This window comes from Vicugna pacos, chromosome 13 (genome assembly GCF_048564905.1).
Source record: "Vicugna pacos chromosome 13, VicPac4, whole genome shotgun sequence".
Taxonomy (NCBI): Eukaryota; Metazoa; Chordata; class Mammalia; order Artiodactyla; family Camelidae; genus Vicugna; species Vicugna pacos.
The window spans coordinates 44,988,587-45,000,797 of NC_132999.1; the positions used below are offsets into that span (position 1 = coordinate 44,988,587).

General features: G+C 55.0%; 3 protein-coding genes and 1 long non-coding RNA gene across 5 annotated transcripts in view; 1 reads left to right on the top strand and 3 right to left on the bottom strand.

Annotated features, from left to right (window-relative positions):
- Positions 1 to 4: 4 nt before the first annotated feature.
- On the bottom strand, positions 5 to 5,367 carry DCDC2B (doublecortin domain containing 2B). Its single transcript, XM_006196924.4, has 9 exons — positions 4,596 to 5,367; positions 3,442 to 3,493; positions 2,930 to 3,006; positions 2,576 to 2,707; positions 2,129 to 2,275; positions 1,985 to 2,024; positions 1,199 to 1,334; positions 675 to 778; positions 5 to 408 (listed from the first exon to the last, which is right to left on the bottom strand). Exons 1-9 carry the CDS (start codon positions 4,859 to 4,861, stop codon positions 313 to 315), a joined length of 1,050 nt encoding a protein of 349 aa, XP_006196986.1. The 5' UTR covers positions 4,862 to 5,367; the 3' UTR covers positions 5 to 312.
- Positions 5,359 to 8,157, bottom strand: IQCC (IQ motif containing C). The gene is given in 7 exon segments (XM_015240834.3): positions 5,359 to 5,736; positions 5,738 to 6,090; positions 6,093 to 6,474; positions 6,595 to 6,713; positions 6,947 to 7,208; positions 7,446 to 7,589; positions 7,871 to 8,157. Coding segments are annotated over 7 exon segments (1,509 nt in total). The 5' UTR covers positions 8,027 to 8,157; the 3' UTR covers positions 5,359 to 5,643.
- The window catches only part of LOC140700729 (uncharacterized), an 11,815-nt gene continuing 7,538 nt past the window's right edge, over positions 7,935 to 12,211 (top strand). Inside the window, exon 1 of the long non-coding RNA XR_012079338.1 lies at positions 7,935 to 8,294. This is a non-coding gene — a long non-coding RNA (uncharacterized lncRNA). The remainder of the gene's footprint in view (positions 8,295 to 12,211) is intronic.
- CCDC28B (coiled-coil domain containing 28B) overlaps positions 8,301 to 12,211 on the bottom strand; it is a 4,118-nt gene continuing 207 nt past the window's right edge. Inside the window, exons 2-6 of one of the 2 annotated variants that reach the window (XM_072974881.1) lie at positions 10,930 to 11,117; positions 9,637 to 9,803; positions 9,328 to 9,518; positions 9,088 to 9,187; positions 8,301 to 8,499 (exon numbers count right to left, since the gene is read on the bottom strand). In XM_072974881.1, the coding sequence (XP_072830982.1) occupies positions 8,423 to 8,499; positions 9,088 to 9,187; positions 9,328 to 9,518; positions 9,637 to 9,803; positions 10,930 to 11,093 (699 nt within the window). In that variant the 5' untranslated portion in view covers positions 11,094 to 11,117 and the 3' untranslated portion in view covers positions 8,301 to 8,422. The remainder of the gene's footprint in view (positions 8,500 to 9,087; positions 9,188 to 9,327; positions 9,519 to 9,636; positions 9,804 to 10,929; positions 11,118 to 12,211) is intronic. The other variant, XM_006197085.4, reaches the window with a different exon arrangement.

Here is a 12,211-nt window from a genome sequence, read left to right on the forward strand (position 1 = left end):
AGTAAGTATTCTTTTATTGTGACAGACCTGCTCCCAAGTTTGTGGTCTCTCCCCCAAGCTCAGTTGACCACTCCTTTCTCTAGCCAGAGAACCTCATAAAGAAATGGCCTCTGTGGCTGGGGCTGCTCTGCTTAGAGAGGAAGGGAAGACTGGGCTATGGGTTTAGGAGCAGAAGGGTGGGACTGAGGGAGCTGTTGTGTACCCTGTGAGCCCAGGGGATGTGCTGGGTCCTGGAGAACAGGCCTCTGGAGGCTGAGGATGAAAGGTGGCTGCAGAGTGGCCGTCCTCAGTTCCTGGCCAGAGCTGAGGCTCTCAAGATGGCGGAGCAGAGGCCGAGGCTGAGATAGCTACCCCAGCCCCAGGCTGGTTTTCCAGGAACAGGGCCTCTTCCACTATCTGGGCTGCCCTCTGGAGGAGGCAGAAGGCCATACAGAATGAAGCCATTAGCACCCCATGCCCAGCCCCCAGCCCTTAGTCTTGAGTTTCCTGACCCCAGAAAAGGAAGAGACTAGAAATTAGGATCTGCCCTCTCATTTAACAAGGTAGGAAGTCAGACTCTGAGAGTTTAAGAGGTCTGCTCACAGTCTCAAGAGAGAACTGTCTCTGGGACCCAGGGCTGCTGGTTTCCAGCTCAGAACTCCAGTCCCAACATATGGCTTCCAGCCCCAGCACACCTGATCCAAGAGTTCCTCGGTCCAGGTGTCATCATCATCTGCTACTTCCTGGGCCCCTGCCGTCTCCTTCCTTGGATGGAGAGCTCCATACACTCCCTTGACTCCTGATGTGGGAGGCAACAGGCTGATGCCCAGGCTGAGGAGCCCTCAGCATGCTTTCCCTTGACCTTGTCTACCAGCCCCCTTGCCTCCCCCAGCCTCATTCCGCATCCCTCATGACCTCAGAGGATGGCAGCTCAGTTGAGAGGCAGGCTTTTGATCCCCATCCCCATCCCTTCCAAATCCCACCCCTGCAATGTCATTGCTTTGAGTTTCCACCTGCTTCTTTTCATAAGCCAAGTCCCTGTGAAGAGACAAGAGACTGGATATGCACATGGAGGAGTAGGAGACAGTTGTGCTAAGGTCAGGAGCGGCTCTGAACCTGGGCATTCTTCCCCACGGACCTCCCCCATCATAGCAGGGCCCATCCTATGTCACTGTCAGAGGGTTGGCTAAGAAGGCCTTGGATTCTGGGGTCCCCTCACCTGATAGAAAGGAGAGAGTAGGCAGCATGCTTCTTGGCTGAATGGCCTGCTGGGGTCTGGCATAGAAAGCAGATGGCTCAATTTGGCTGGCTTCCTTTGGAGAGGACTGGGATGCCTGTGCCCTGTGGCCATGGGCCTGCAGAGGGAACACAGGGCTTGGGCCGTGGCTGCTAGCTGTCCTTACCTTGTCTACTCCCAGTCCAGGCTTGAATGCCCCTGGTGCCTGTGGGAGCTTGGGAGAAGAGATGCCGTCCACCCTCATAACCTGCATTCCCCCTCCCTGCTCCCTCTTCCCATCAGGTTGCCTTATCTAGGGCACAGCAGGTGGTGTCTGGTACTGAAGATGCCCAGTGAAACCAGGCTGAATCCCTCTAACCCCCACTCGATGTGCACTGGGCTCATCTCTTGGGAGGCTTAGGATAAGACAGGGAGCTGGTAACCATCTTTGGACCCTGCTGTGCCGGATATGCTGGTTCTTTCTCCCAGCATCCAACCTGGCAAGAAGACATTAGGTCCAGCAATTCAGAGTCCTGAAGATCTTCATAGAGCCCAGATGAGCTGGCTTTCAGACCAGGTTCTGATCTGGCCCATGTCAATAACTGTGTTACCTTGAACAAATTACTTCACTCCTCTCAACTTAGCCTCTCCTCTGGAAAATGGGAATAATAATCTCTATTTCACAAGATTATTGAGGGGACGCAGTGAGAGATCAGAGCCTGAGCTGGAGGAGGACTCAGCTGGTCACCCCCTTTCTTTCCCACCCCCGTGGCCTGCTGCATCACCTACCCCCTGCTTGTGGGGCCTGGACCTTGGGTCTGGTGGATGCCTGCAATGAAAAAAGAAAGGGTTTATAATAGGCCGAGGAGGACACAGAGTCAGGGTGGGGTCCTCTGCTCTAACCTGCTACCCTTCCACCTCACACGTACGTACCAGCATCCCCTGGGCAGTGAGGGGCTGGGCACCAGCAGCTCCAGGTAGGGGAGGGCCTTGAATTCATCCTCTCCGACGGCCACATAGTAATGGCCACTCACCAGAGCCTCCCTTGCTGACAGCGGGAGCCCCTCCAGGGTGCAGAGTCTGGGAGAGAGAGGTGAGCAGATAAGGGCCAGTGAACAAGATGCATCTTCATATTCAGCAGATTACGAGGGAGTGGGTACAGCTATTCCAAAGTGCCTTTTGGCTGCTGGCCCTCCGGACGCCAGGCTCTGCCCTGGCTCCGAGGGCTGGGCTGGAGGGGGCCTCTCTGTCTGTGGCACAGAAAGAAGTCCCATTTCGGGAAACATGCTTTCCTTTTGCCTTTTCATTTTTGAGGACAGCCAAAACCAGTAGGGAGGCTCCCTTTGGGGACTTTCAGGTCTCCCCAGTCCCCAGACTCACTTGCACACAGTCCCGCTCTGTAATTTCACCTTCTTGGTCAGGAGCTTCAACACTTCTTCCCAGTCCTCGCTGGCAGCCTGGGGCAGCTTCAGGCTAAATGGGGGACTTAACAGGTCCCCATTCCTGAACACACTGGGACAAAGAGCAGCCTGGTAATGGTGTGAGAGGATGAGGGGTGGCACAGGGGCCAGAAGATGGGCCAAGGACCAGTGCATTGATCCATTTTCACCCACCAGGCATGTTGGACTTTTTATAACCCCACCGGTGACCAGGGGCTCCTGGAACAAATCCACCCCCATTTTCTTGGTCTCACTGAAACAAAAATCTCTGCCCCGCTCTGACACGGGTACTCACTGGATGTAGCAGGGGGAACCTGCAGGTGGCCGCCGTCCAAGGGCCCTGCCACACAGCTGGTGAGTCATGGGAGGACCCTGAAACCCAAGTCAGGAGAGAGCTGAGGCCTTTGGTCAGGGTAGGTCAGTCCAAGGTGGGTAGTGTAAGGAAAAGGAACCAGACTGGGGCAGAAGAGGGGGCAAGGAGGGATGGGACTGGTGATATCCTTCACCAAAGGGTGCTTCTACCTCACCTAAGTCACATTCCTTGCCCCCTCTCGCCCCCTCTATGTTTTACAGCTTCCTCTTTCCTTTGAGAACTACAGCCTAGAGATAAGTAAAAGGCTGGAAAAGGAGCAAATGATAGTGTCTTGAAATCCTCCACCCCTAGGAAGGCTAGCAGCTGCTCCAGAGTAGGTTTGGAGAGGCCAATCTGCTGCTTCCAGAGCCCCTGCCTTCCCAGACCAAACTGGGGGCAGTCCCCGGAGGGGGTGGAGAACAGAGGACTGAGGGCCGGCCTCTCCCAGTACTCACTGGTGGTCTGCTGCTCTTTCCACCTGGATCCTTCCCTCCAGAGGGTAGATAGCTGAAAGGATAGATAGGTCGCAGGTCATCTTGGGGAGCCTAGGACCTCAACAGCCTGGCAGCTGCAAGTGCAGGGCTGGGACCTAGCTTACCAGGTCTCCCTGTTGGAATAGTCTGTCATCTCAGTCCAGAAACATGCTGACGTGTGAACCTGCCTTAAGAGCCTTTTTTTTTTCAATGGAGGTACTGGGGACTGAATCCAGTACCTTGTGCCTGCTAAGCTATACCCTCCCCCCGAGCCTGCCTTAGGCCCTGTATCAGGCTGAACATCCAGACTGGGGTCTCAAGCCACAAGATTAAAGGTCGAGATCCTACTGTATCTCAGTAATTTTCTCTTTCATGAGGTAGGTGGTATTATCTCATTTTGTATGAGATTGAGTTAAGTGACTCACCTAAATAACACAGAAGTGACATAGCCCAGATTCTAAGCCTGTCTAGCTCTCAACTCCTTGTTCCATACGTTACAGCAGCGAGCAACCTCAGCTGAGAGCGGAGCAGGACCTGGAAGCCAGATCCAATTTGGAAGTTCAGATACTCAAATTATTCTCCCATCTTGGAAAGCACAGCTCCACCCACCCTGTAAAGGGTGATCCCAGCCTAGTGGAAAGCATGGGATACCTAAACACGGCAGGGAGGAAATGATGGATGGAGTATTTGGTGGTGGAGGATCCAATCAAGATCCTTTGAAGCAGGGGAGGGTATAGCTCAGTGGTAGAGTTTGTGCTTAGCATGCACGAGGTCCTGGGTTCAGTCCGCAGTACCTCCAATAAAAATTAATAAACCTAATTACCCCCCAAAAAACAAACAAACAAAAAGAAGAGCCTTTGGAAAAGGAGGTTCAGAATGTTCTCACTGGTTGATCCTGGCTCTATAATGGGCATGAACATCAGTGTCAGACTTCGACTTGAACTGTGGCTCCACTTCTGTTACTTGTGTACTCTTAGGCAGGCTATTTCACTACCCTGATTTCCCCTTCCAAAGGATGGGGATAAGACCACCCCCTTCATAGGACTGCTGTATTCCAGAAGATACACAGTGAATGCTGAACAAGTGTGGTTGCTGTTACCCACTCCCTAGGCTCTGACCAGCCCCAGCCCACTCACGGAAGCTTGCAGAATCGTTCGAAGCCAGCAGCCACATACTGCCCTCCATTCCGCAGGTCCGCCAGGTCGGTGACCGGGTGGCCATGACAAGGCGTGTAGAGAGCACGCACAGCCAGTGGGGCCTGCACAGCCGATGTTACCTCACAGAGGAAGGTCTCCAGGGTGGGGAAGCGTCGTTGAGTCACCACCAGCTGGCGGCCTGGGGAGAAGGGGTCCCCATTCCGGTACACTACTACCTTCTTGGCTGCTGGACTGCCACCTGCCATAGCGTATTAGCTAGAGACGCACAGCTGTTGCCAGGCAACCAAGGCAGGGCTGGGAGGAGTGCCAATTTGAGGTGGAGTCCTGCTCTCTCACCCAGAAAGGCATGGAGAGCCTCCACAGGCAGATCTGTCTGCATTCAGGGTCTCATCCACTCTGTTCTTAGGGGAGCCTCACAACAGTAGGGCAGGTCTGATCACTATATATGAAAGATGACCCAGGGGCTCAGTGAGAGAGGCAGTGGCAGAAATCACACTGAAACACAGACGTTCCAATACTAGGGGGAAGGAGAGATTCTTAAGAGCCTCCCTGTTACTCTGCAGCCCAAGGGGTGAGCTTAAAGGAAGATTCAGCTTTCAGGGCAGTTCCCCAAGGATGGCTAGTGTACTCCTGGGCTGTAGCTACCAGCCAGCTCTGGGGAAGATGCCCCACGTCAGCAGGAAGCAAACAGGAGAGTCCAGGGTCTGTCCTGACCAGAGGCAGAAGATGAATGCAACCAGGCTCAGAGTCTAAGAAAAACCTTTATTCTCTGTCTGGCCCCCCACTTTATTTACCCCAGGAAAGTCCCAAAATGTGGACTGAACCACAGGCAAAGGATGAGAGTATCCTCCTCCCTCTTCTCTCTCCGCTGGTACCAGCCCTGTGCTTTAGCTTCTCTTGGTCTCATTAGCCAGGTCTCAATGGCCAGGGGCAGGGGGTAGAGCTGGTACCAAGGAGCTAGGAGGAGATCCTCATTGCCTTTTCATAGCATCCCTTTGGAACCTGGTCCTCCCTGATTCCCCAGGATCTACCCTGGTGGTCCTGCTTTCCACAGTATGCCCCTCCAGTGGTCCTCTCTAGTGGAAGACAGTTTCTCAGGTGGCTTTGATCCCCATGGTAGATCCCCAAGTATTCTGGTTTTTCCATCCTTCACGGATAGATTCATTGGAGGTTCTGTCTCTAGAGCTTTTATCACTGCTGGTCTGGCCCTTGGGTGGCTTAGCCTTCCAGAAATCCAGGCCACCATAATCTGCCAAAGACCCATCCCGGATGACATGGTCCCCTGAGAGACCCAACTCTCGTGGCCCAGCTCTTTGGCAATCAGGCTGTTTTTGGTCTGGCCCTCTGGGAGACTTGTCTTTGATGTCTGAGCCCTCATAAAGTGTACATAGCTGTGTCCTGGCCTTTTCAGAACAGTAGCCCCTAGGTTTGAGGCCTTTGGGAGACTGGTCCTCCAGAAGTTTTGTCAGCTGTGGCAGCTCCCTCCAAAGGTCTGTTCTCCACAGTCTGGCTCTTTGGTGAGCCTCTTCCCTGTGGCCTGGTTATCTGACAATGTGGGCAGCTGTGGTCCAGTCCCCCTGTAGCATGGGTCCCTGTATTTGGCCCTAGCAGTGGTTTTGTCTGTAGTGGCCAGTCTTTCTGGGGATTTATGGGGTTGTGATTTGAGTCTCCAGCAGGAGTCACCCATGTGGTCTGGCTCTCCAGTGGTCCCGTCTCTGTAGGACTGGTCTTCCAGTGGTAGGCTTGGTTGTGGCCCAGCTTTCTCACAGCCCGGTCCCCTGTGGTCTGGGCACATGCTGGGCTCATCTCTGGTCTGGTTCACCTCTGTTGATCTCAGTGTTTGTTTGAGAACTAGGTACTATTGAGGAAGAGAACAGACACTGTACCAGGCAGGCCTGCTTCGGCATGGCAGAAGGCTTTTCCCAAACCCCCACCCTTAGCCCTAAATGTGCAGAAAGGGCTCCAAGTTGGTGCCTACCTCCTTACGGCTATTGATGGCCTGCTGTAGCCACAGCAGCTCCATGGCCAAGTGGCTGCGGTGGTACTGGAGCTCCTGGAGCTCAGTCTGGCTCTGGGGCAGTCTTGGACCTGCAGCTTCTGCAAAGGAGGGAAGAATGGAGAGAGAAAGCCTCGAGAGGGCAGACACTAGGCACTGGCCTAGCATGAGTTCCTGGCACGCTCCTCCTGCCCACCCTTGAGTTGCCTCAAGCAAGGCAGAGGGAAGAAGGAAAGGGATGTAGCTTTTCTAGCACAAGTCTTTCACTTTTCAGATAAGAAAGCTGAGGCCCAGGGAGGGTCAGGGGTTTGCCCTGACCTAGGGAGAGAGGTACCTGGGTTGTCCATCCTTGACATGTCTCTGGTCTCTCCTTGGCTCAGTTTCCTGGTCTTCCTGTTCTGCTCATCCTGAAGCCATGAGCTGTCATCTCTGAAGGGAAGACTGCCTGAGTTTGCTGAGCTCTCTCTAGACTTCTTCAGTATCATCTCCTCCCAGATGGCCTCTTTCTCAGGTTCTTTACATGGGAAGTGGCTCCATAGTTCCTTTGGACTTGGTACCCTCTCTCTGGCTTTCCAGGTCTGATGGGATTTTGCCTTCTGAGAAAATCAGTCAGAGAGGTATGAGCTCCAAGGCTAAGCCCTCCAAGTGTCTGGGTACCATGATTTAGCATACAGGTTGCTGAGGATTAAGGACTGGGGTGTGAGGAGGTGAGTCCGCTGCCTTTTCTATTGAGAAAAGCTTGTCAGCAGGAAGAGTGGGGGATCTACCATTCCCTTGAGTCCCCTGCCGAGGACCCTCCTTCCCCTCCCCTTTACCCCTGGGGTATGTAGTACCTTCGGGAGAAATCTGGGCTTGGGAATCCAGCCCTCAGTCCACTGAAGCGCGCCCAGATCACCCTCGATTTCTTGTACAATAGCCTCATACTCAGCTCGAAGACTCTGGAACTGGCGTCGGACTAAGAAGCCCCGGACGCAGGCCTGGTGTGGAGAACGAGGGGAAGAAAACCCTTATCACTGCAACATAGGGGCATCTTGGAGAATTTTCCTGCAGAGGTCATTCCAGTGACTGCAAGAGGAGACCCTGCCCCGGGGAAAGGATGTGATGCTGTACGTTAGGGCCCCAGGGGGTTCGGGGGAGTGTGCTGGACTGAATCCACCTCTTGGACTTAAGGCCCTTCTGGCCATTTCCCTGATCCCACAGGAGCGTGTGAGGGTCCGTGGGTCCCAGCATTTTTAGGCTGGTGGGGGTGGGTGGGTACCTTCAGAGGCGAGCACGCGAGTAGGTAACTAAACGTGACGGCCTCATCTCGTCCGAAGGTCCCAGTCTGAGATCCCATGGGGTAGTAATCGTGTGCACCCTGCCCACCCCGCACCTGCAACGTCGTCACCTTCCGAACCAACCGCTCCAGCTCCATCCGGGCGCCCGCTGACCGACCCGCTGGCCCGGCGCTTGCGCAGTGCGTCACTGGCCCGCGCCGCGCGCTAGCTAGCGCAGGCCCCGCCCCGCCGTCTCCACGGTGACCATCCGGCTCCCGGGCGGGCTAGACAAGGCTGGCGCCGGGCCCCAACTCCCACTCCAGAGCTGCCCGCGGGAGTCCAGCCCCACAAGAGGGACCTGCCGAACCGGAAGTGTGTTGCTCAGGGGCGGCCTCCAGGTAGCTGGTGCCCGGGCGACCCTGCTGAGTAAGGGCGCAGTGGGGGCAGGGAGGACACGGAGTCGCTTTCTTTCTTTCTGGTTTAATTCCATCCATGACCCCCCTCCCCCATAGCACCTGGGGGGCCGCGGAACACACAGTCGAGTCCGTAAAAAGTCACAGTTTGAAGGGAATGAGCCTACACAGCTGACGGCTCCTCAGGCTCGGCGTTCTCGGCCAGGTGCAGCTTCTGTCTGTGCCAGTCAAGGATTGTGACGCTTTGGACCGCGCTCCTTCCAGCCCTATTTTCCCAACCTGCACAGGTCTAATTTCCCCAGTTGTGCAAAGGGGCGGGGGCCTGGGACTCCCAAGTGGTCCATGGTATGGAGTTGCAGTTCTTGCGTGCCCTTTGTGCTAGGTGGCTTACCCACTACGCTTTTGGTTTAGATCATGAAGGTGTGTGCATTTGCACAACTTCCGACTAGGACTAGATACGGAGATAATCTAAGTCAGTACAAATAATTGTTCAGTGCTGAAAGAGTAGGAAGACATTAGACGAGTTTTGCCATGGATGGGTACTTGAAAAGATTTTGATAAGTAGGTAAAACATATCCCCTGCAACCACCTTTCTCCTAATATTTGGAGAATTCTTTCTGCAGCCCTCTACCTGAGTTGGGGCAGCTTGTGGCTAATTTTGACTTAGTAGGACTGAAAGAGATGAGAATGTTGGTTATATGTAAATATTCCTGGATGGTGGTGGGTCGGTGGAAGCTAATTTTTTCTCTGGGAGGCGTGCACACATGTACACAAATACACATTGTCAGGTTCCCTGGAAAGGATACATAGAATTACTAAGATCTTCCAGCTGTCGACAGAAAGAGAAAGGGAGGTTTCTGTCAGAAGGGGCACCAGGCCAACTCCAGATGCTGTAGGTTTCATCTTCTGGTAGGGGTTGAGAGGCCCAGAGCTTTTGGCTCCATGCACCCCCATCTTTTCACCCAGGGGCCAGGAATGGTCTTAGAAGCATTTACCTCCCCCACCCCTGGTGCCCCTAGGAACTGAAGCATCCAGCCCTGACCCACGTTGCTAAGTAGCTGGTCCAAGTTGCGGTCAGCCATCGTCTTCTTCTGCTCCTCAGGCAGCCCCTCGGTGACCCCATCCTCTTCCTCCTCCTCCTCCTCTTCTCCACACACGTCCAAGCTGAAGTGCAGCCGGGCCAGCTTCTCCTGCATCTCCCGCACGTGCTCCAACTGCTCAAAGGAGCATTCCTTCCCTGGACAGCACCTGTTAGCTCTGGGAGCGAGCTTGGGACCCTGGACCCAGCCAAGCCTCGGAGACCAGGCCCTCCAGATCCACCCACATGCCCTCTAAGCGCCGCCCCCAGGACTCACCAAAGGCCTGCAGTCGGCCTGAGTGGAAATCATTGAGCAAGTTCAGCAGCCCCCCCTCCATCTCATAGACATCCGTCACCTCAGTCAGGAACGAGTGCTGCAGGGGGGTGCCTGCAGGGCCGCCCCCACCTCCGGCCAGCACTGGGCGGCATTTCTCCTTTCCTGCCCTGAGTGGGTGGGCATGGCCATGGTCACAGGGTAGGGGCAGGGCAGTCAGGTACCCCCGGTACCATCTGTCTATGCACTAATTCATCCTTCTATCCATTCATCAACATAAGTGGATGTTTGTTCTTCTGGCCCTGTCCTGGCCACCGGGATGGGTAAAGGGAAGGGAGTGGGTGTGGAGGGGTGAGGGTAAGAGGTCAAAGAAGTCTTTTTCTGCCGATGATGCAATCAGAGCCATGCCTAGAACAGGGCTCCTGAGTTCCTGTCTGAGCCCTTCACTCATTCCTCCTGCAACCCTGGGTGAATCACTTGTCCTCACTGGGCCTCAGTGAATTTGGGGACAGTACTCCCTTATTGCCATGAGAGCCATCTTATCTCTCCCCAAAGTATCTTTCTGCCTCTCGTCTATGTTTTTTTTGAATTTTCCATTGCCTTCAGGATAGCACTGAATGACCATCCCAGCCTGCCCGCCACCCCCCGGCCTCTCCTGCCCCAGCCCTGAGCTTCTGACACCTGACTCTGGCAGCCCCAAACATGCCTCGCAGGCAGCTGGTATGCAAAGGCACAGGGAAACAAAGTGATAGATCGGAGAAAGAACACATGTTTAGTGGGAAACAAACAGACATACTATAGGGTAGAAGGCAAATTTTCAATCATTAAAAAAATTAAGCAGAGAATTCAAGTTGTACACCTGAGTACCCCCTCATCATTTCCTGCCTCATGACACTCCAGGACCACCAAAGTGCCTGCAGTTCCCAGAGCCTTCCAGGCAGTATTTTTCTTCCATACTTCTGCCAGGCAAGCCCCTCAGCTCAGAACATTCTCCCTCTCCAGGGTGCCAACACCCTTCTCTGACTCTCACTTCCTGGAAGTGTGGCTTACTCCTGCTCTAAGGTGTATCATCGCATTGTGTGATCCCAGTGACCGATCTGGACTTTTCCCCACACTCTTGAGAGTAGGGACCAGGTCTGAGTTCTCAGGGGTCAGCCAGGGTGAGGGGAGCCCCAGGGAAAGCATTGATAATTGCTTAGTAACTATAGGCTAAGGCCCCCTTTACCTTCCTCCCCATAGGGCTCAGTCCAGAGTTGGGGTCCCTCCCTCCTTACCCTGCTTCCCTTCTGTACCCACCTCTTGAATTTGGCCCGCTGCTTTGGGGATGGCAGATGAGGGAGTCCCAGGGCCAAAGAGCCGCTGTGGCTGGTGGGCACTGGGACCCTGCGTAGTGTGCTGGGGGCCTGGGCTGGCTGGCTCAGGCAGGGCTTGGGACTCCTTTTCTTCTTCTTGTCCTCCATTGGATTCTGGCTAGGTCTCAGGCCCTGGGAGGGAGGCAGTCCCACTGAAATAGTAAGGGCTAAAGCCATCCTTTCCCTGGAAATTCCTGAGAGCTGCAAAGGACAGCCCTGAGACCTAATTGCCCCCTCATCTGTCCAGGATGGGGAAGGTCAGTTATCAGCACCAACTCCTGAGGTCATGGATGTGTATCTGAAGGACCTTCTGTGGCCCACCCCAGGTTCCCCGCCCAACCCTGCCCTCAAGCCTTAGCCTGGAAGGGCTGGACCAGACATTGTTTTCCTGCTGCAGCTGCTCCTGGGGTTTCATGTCCCTGTAGCTGAGGAGGCGGAGCTGGCAGAGGAAACGCAGGGGGAGACAGGGTGGATATGAGCTGGCAGGAGCCCTGCTGAGGATTAGGGTTGTCTTAATTAGCCTCCGTTCTATTTATTAACTGCCTGGACAGACGCTGACAAACCCTGTCAGCATGGGAGGCAACCAAAGTGTGGATGGGGGCACCTGGGAAGACCCCAGTGTCAAGCAGTAACCCCCAGAGGATGGGCAGCAGGGCCAGAAGCCGTGGCATGAGGGCAGGGCTCAGTGTGGATTCCACGCACTTCGACACCGGCATCCCTCCTTTTCCATCCCACCCCCAATGGCAAACACCAGGCGACTCCTAGAAGTTCTCTGGGACAGACTTCCAGCCGCTTGGCCCTCTCCAGTCAGGAAGTTCCTGCTAGGCTTCTGCTGCAGCCAGAGTGGGCTGGGTGGTCGGGCAGCGGGCGGCCTGGGCCTGCAACAAAGGCTGAGCCCGAGGCTGGCACCGCTCGGCCGGCCGCCCGGCTCCGCCCCCTCAGCCTCAGGTTCCCGGAGGTCCCCGCCCACCGCACCTAATTCTGGGAGCCCTTTACGGGGTTTCCCCAAGCTGCTCACTCCCTGCAGCCACCTCCAAGCCCGACTCTGCACTCTGGGATGGAGAAGGCGCAGGGGGCATAAGCATTTAAATGGTACGAGGCTGGCTGGCAGTGAGGGGGGTGTGGTGGAAGGTAGATAAGAGCGCTTCAAATCCCTCTCCCAGTAGCAGCTTGGTCCAATTAGGAACTCGATAGAAAAATTGGATCAGGCCAGGAATGGCTGGGGG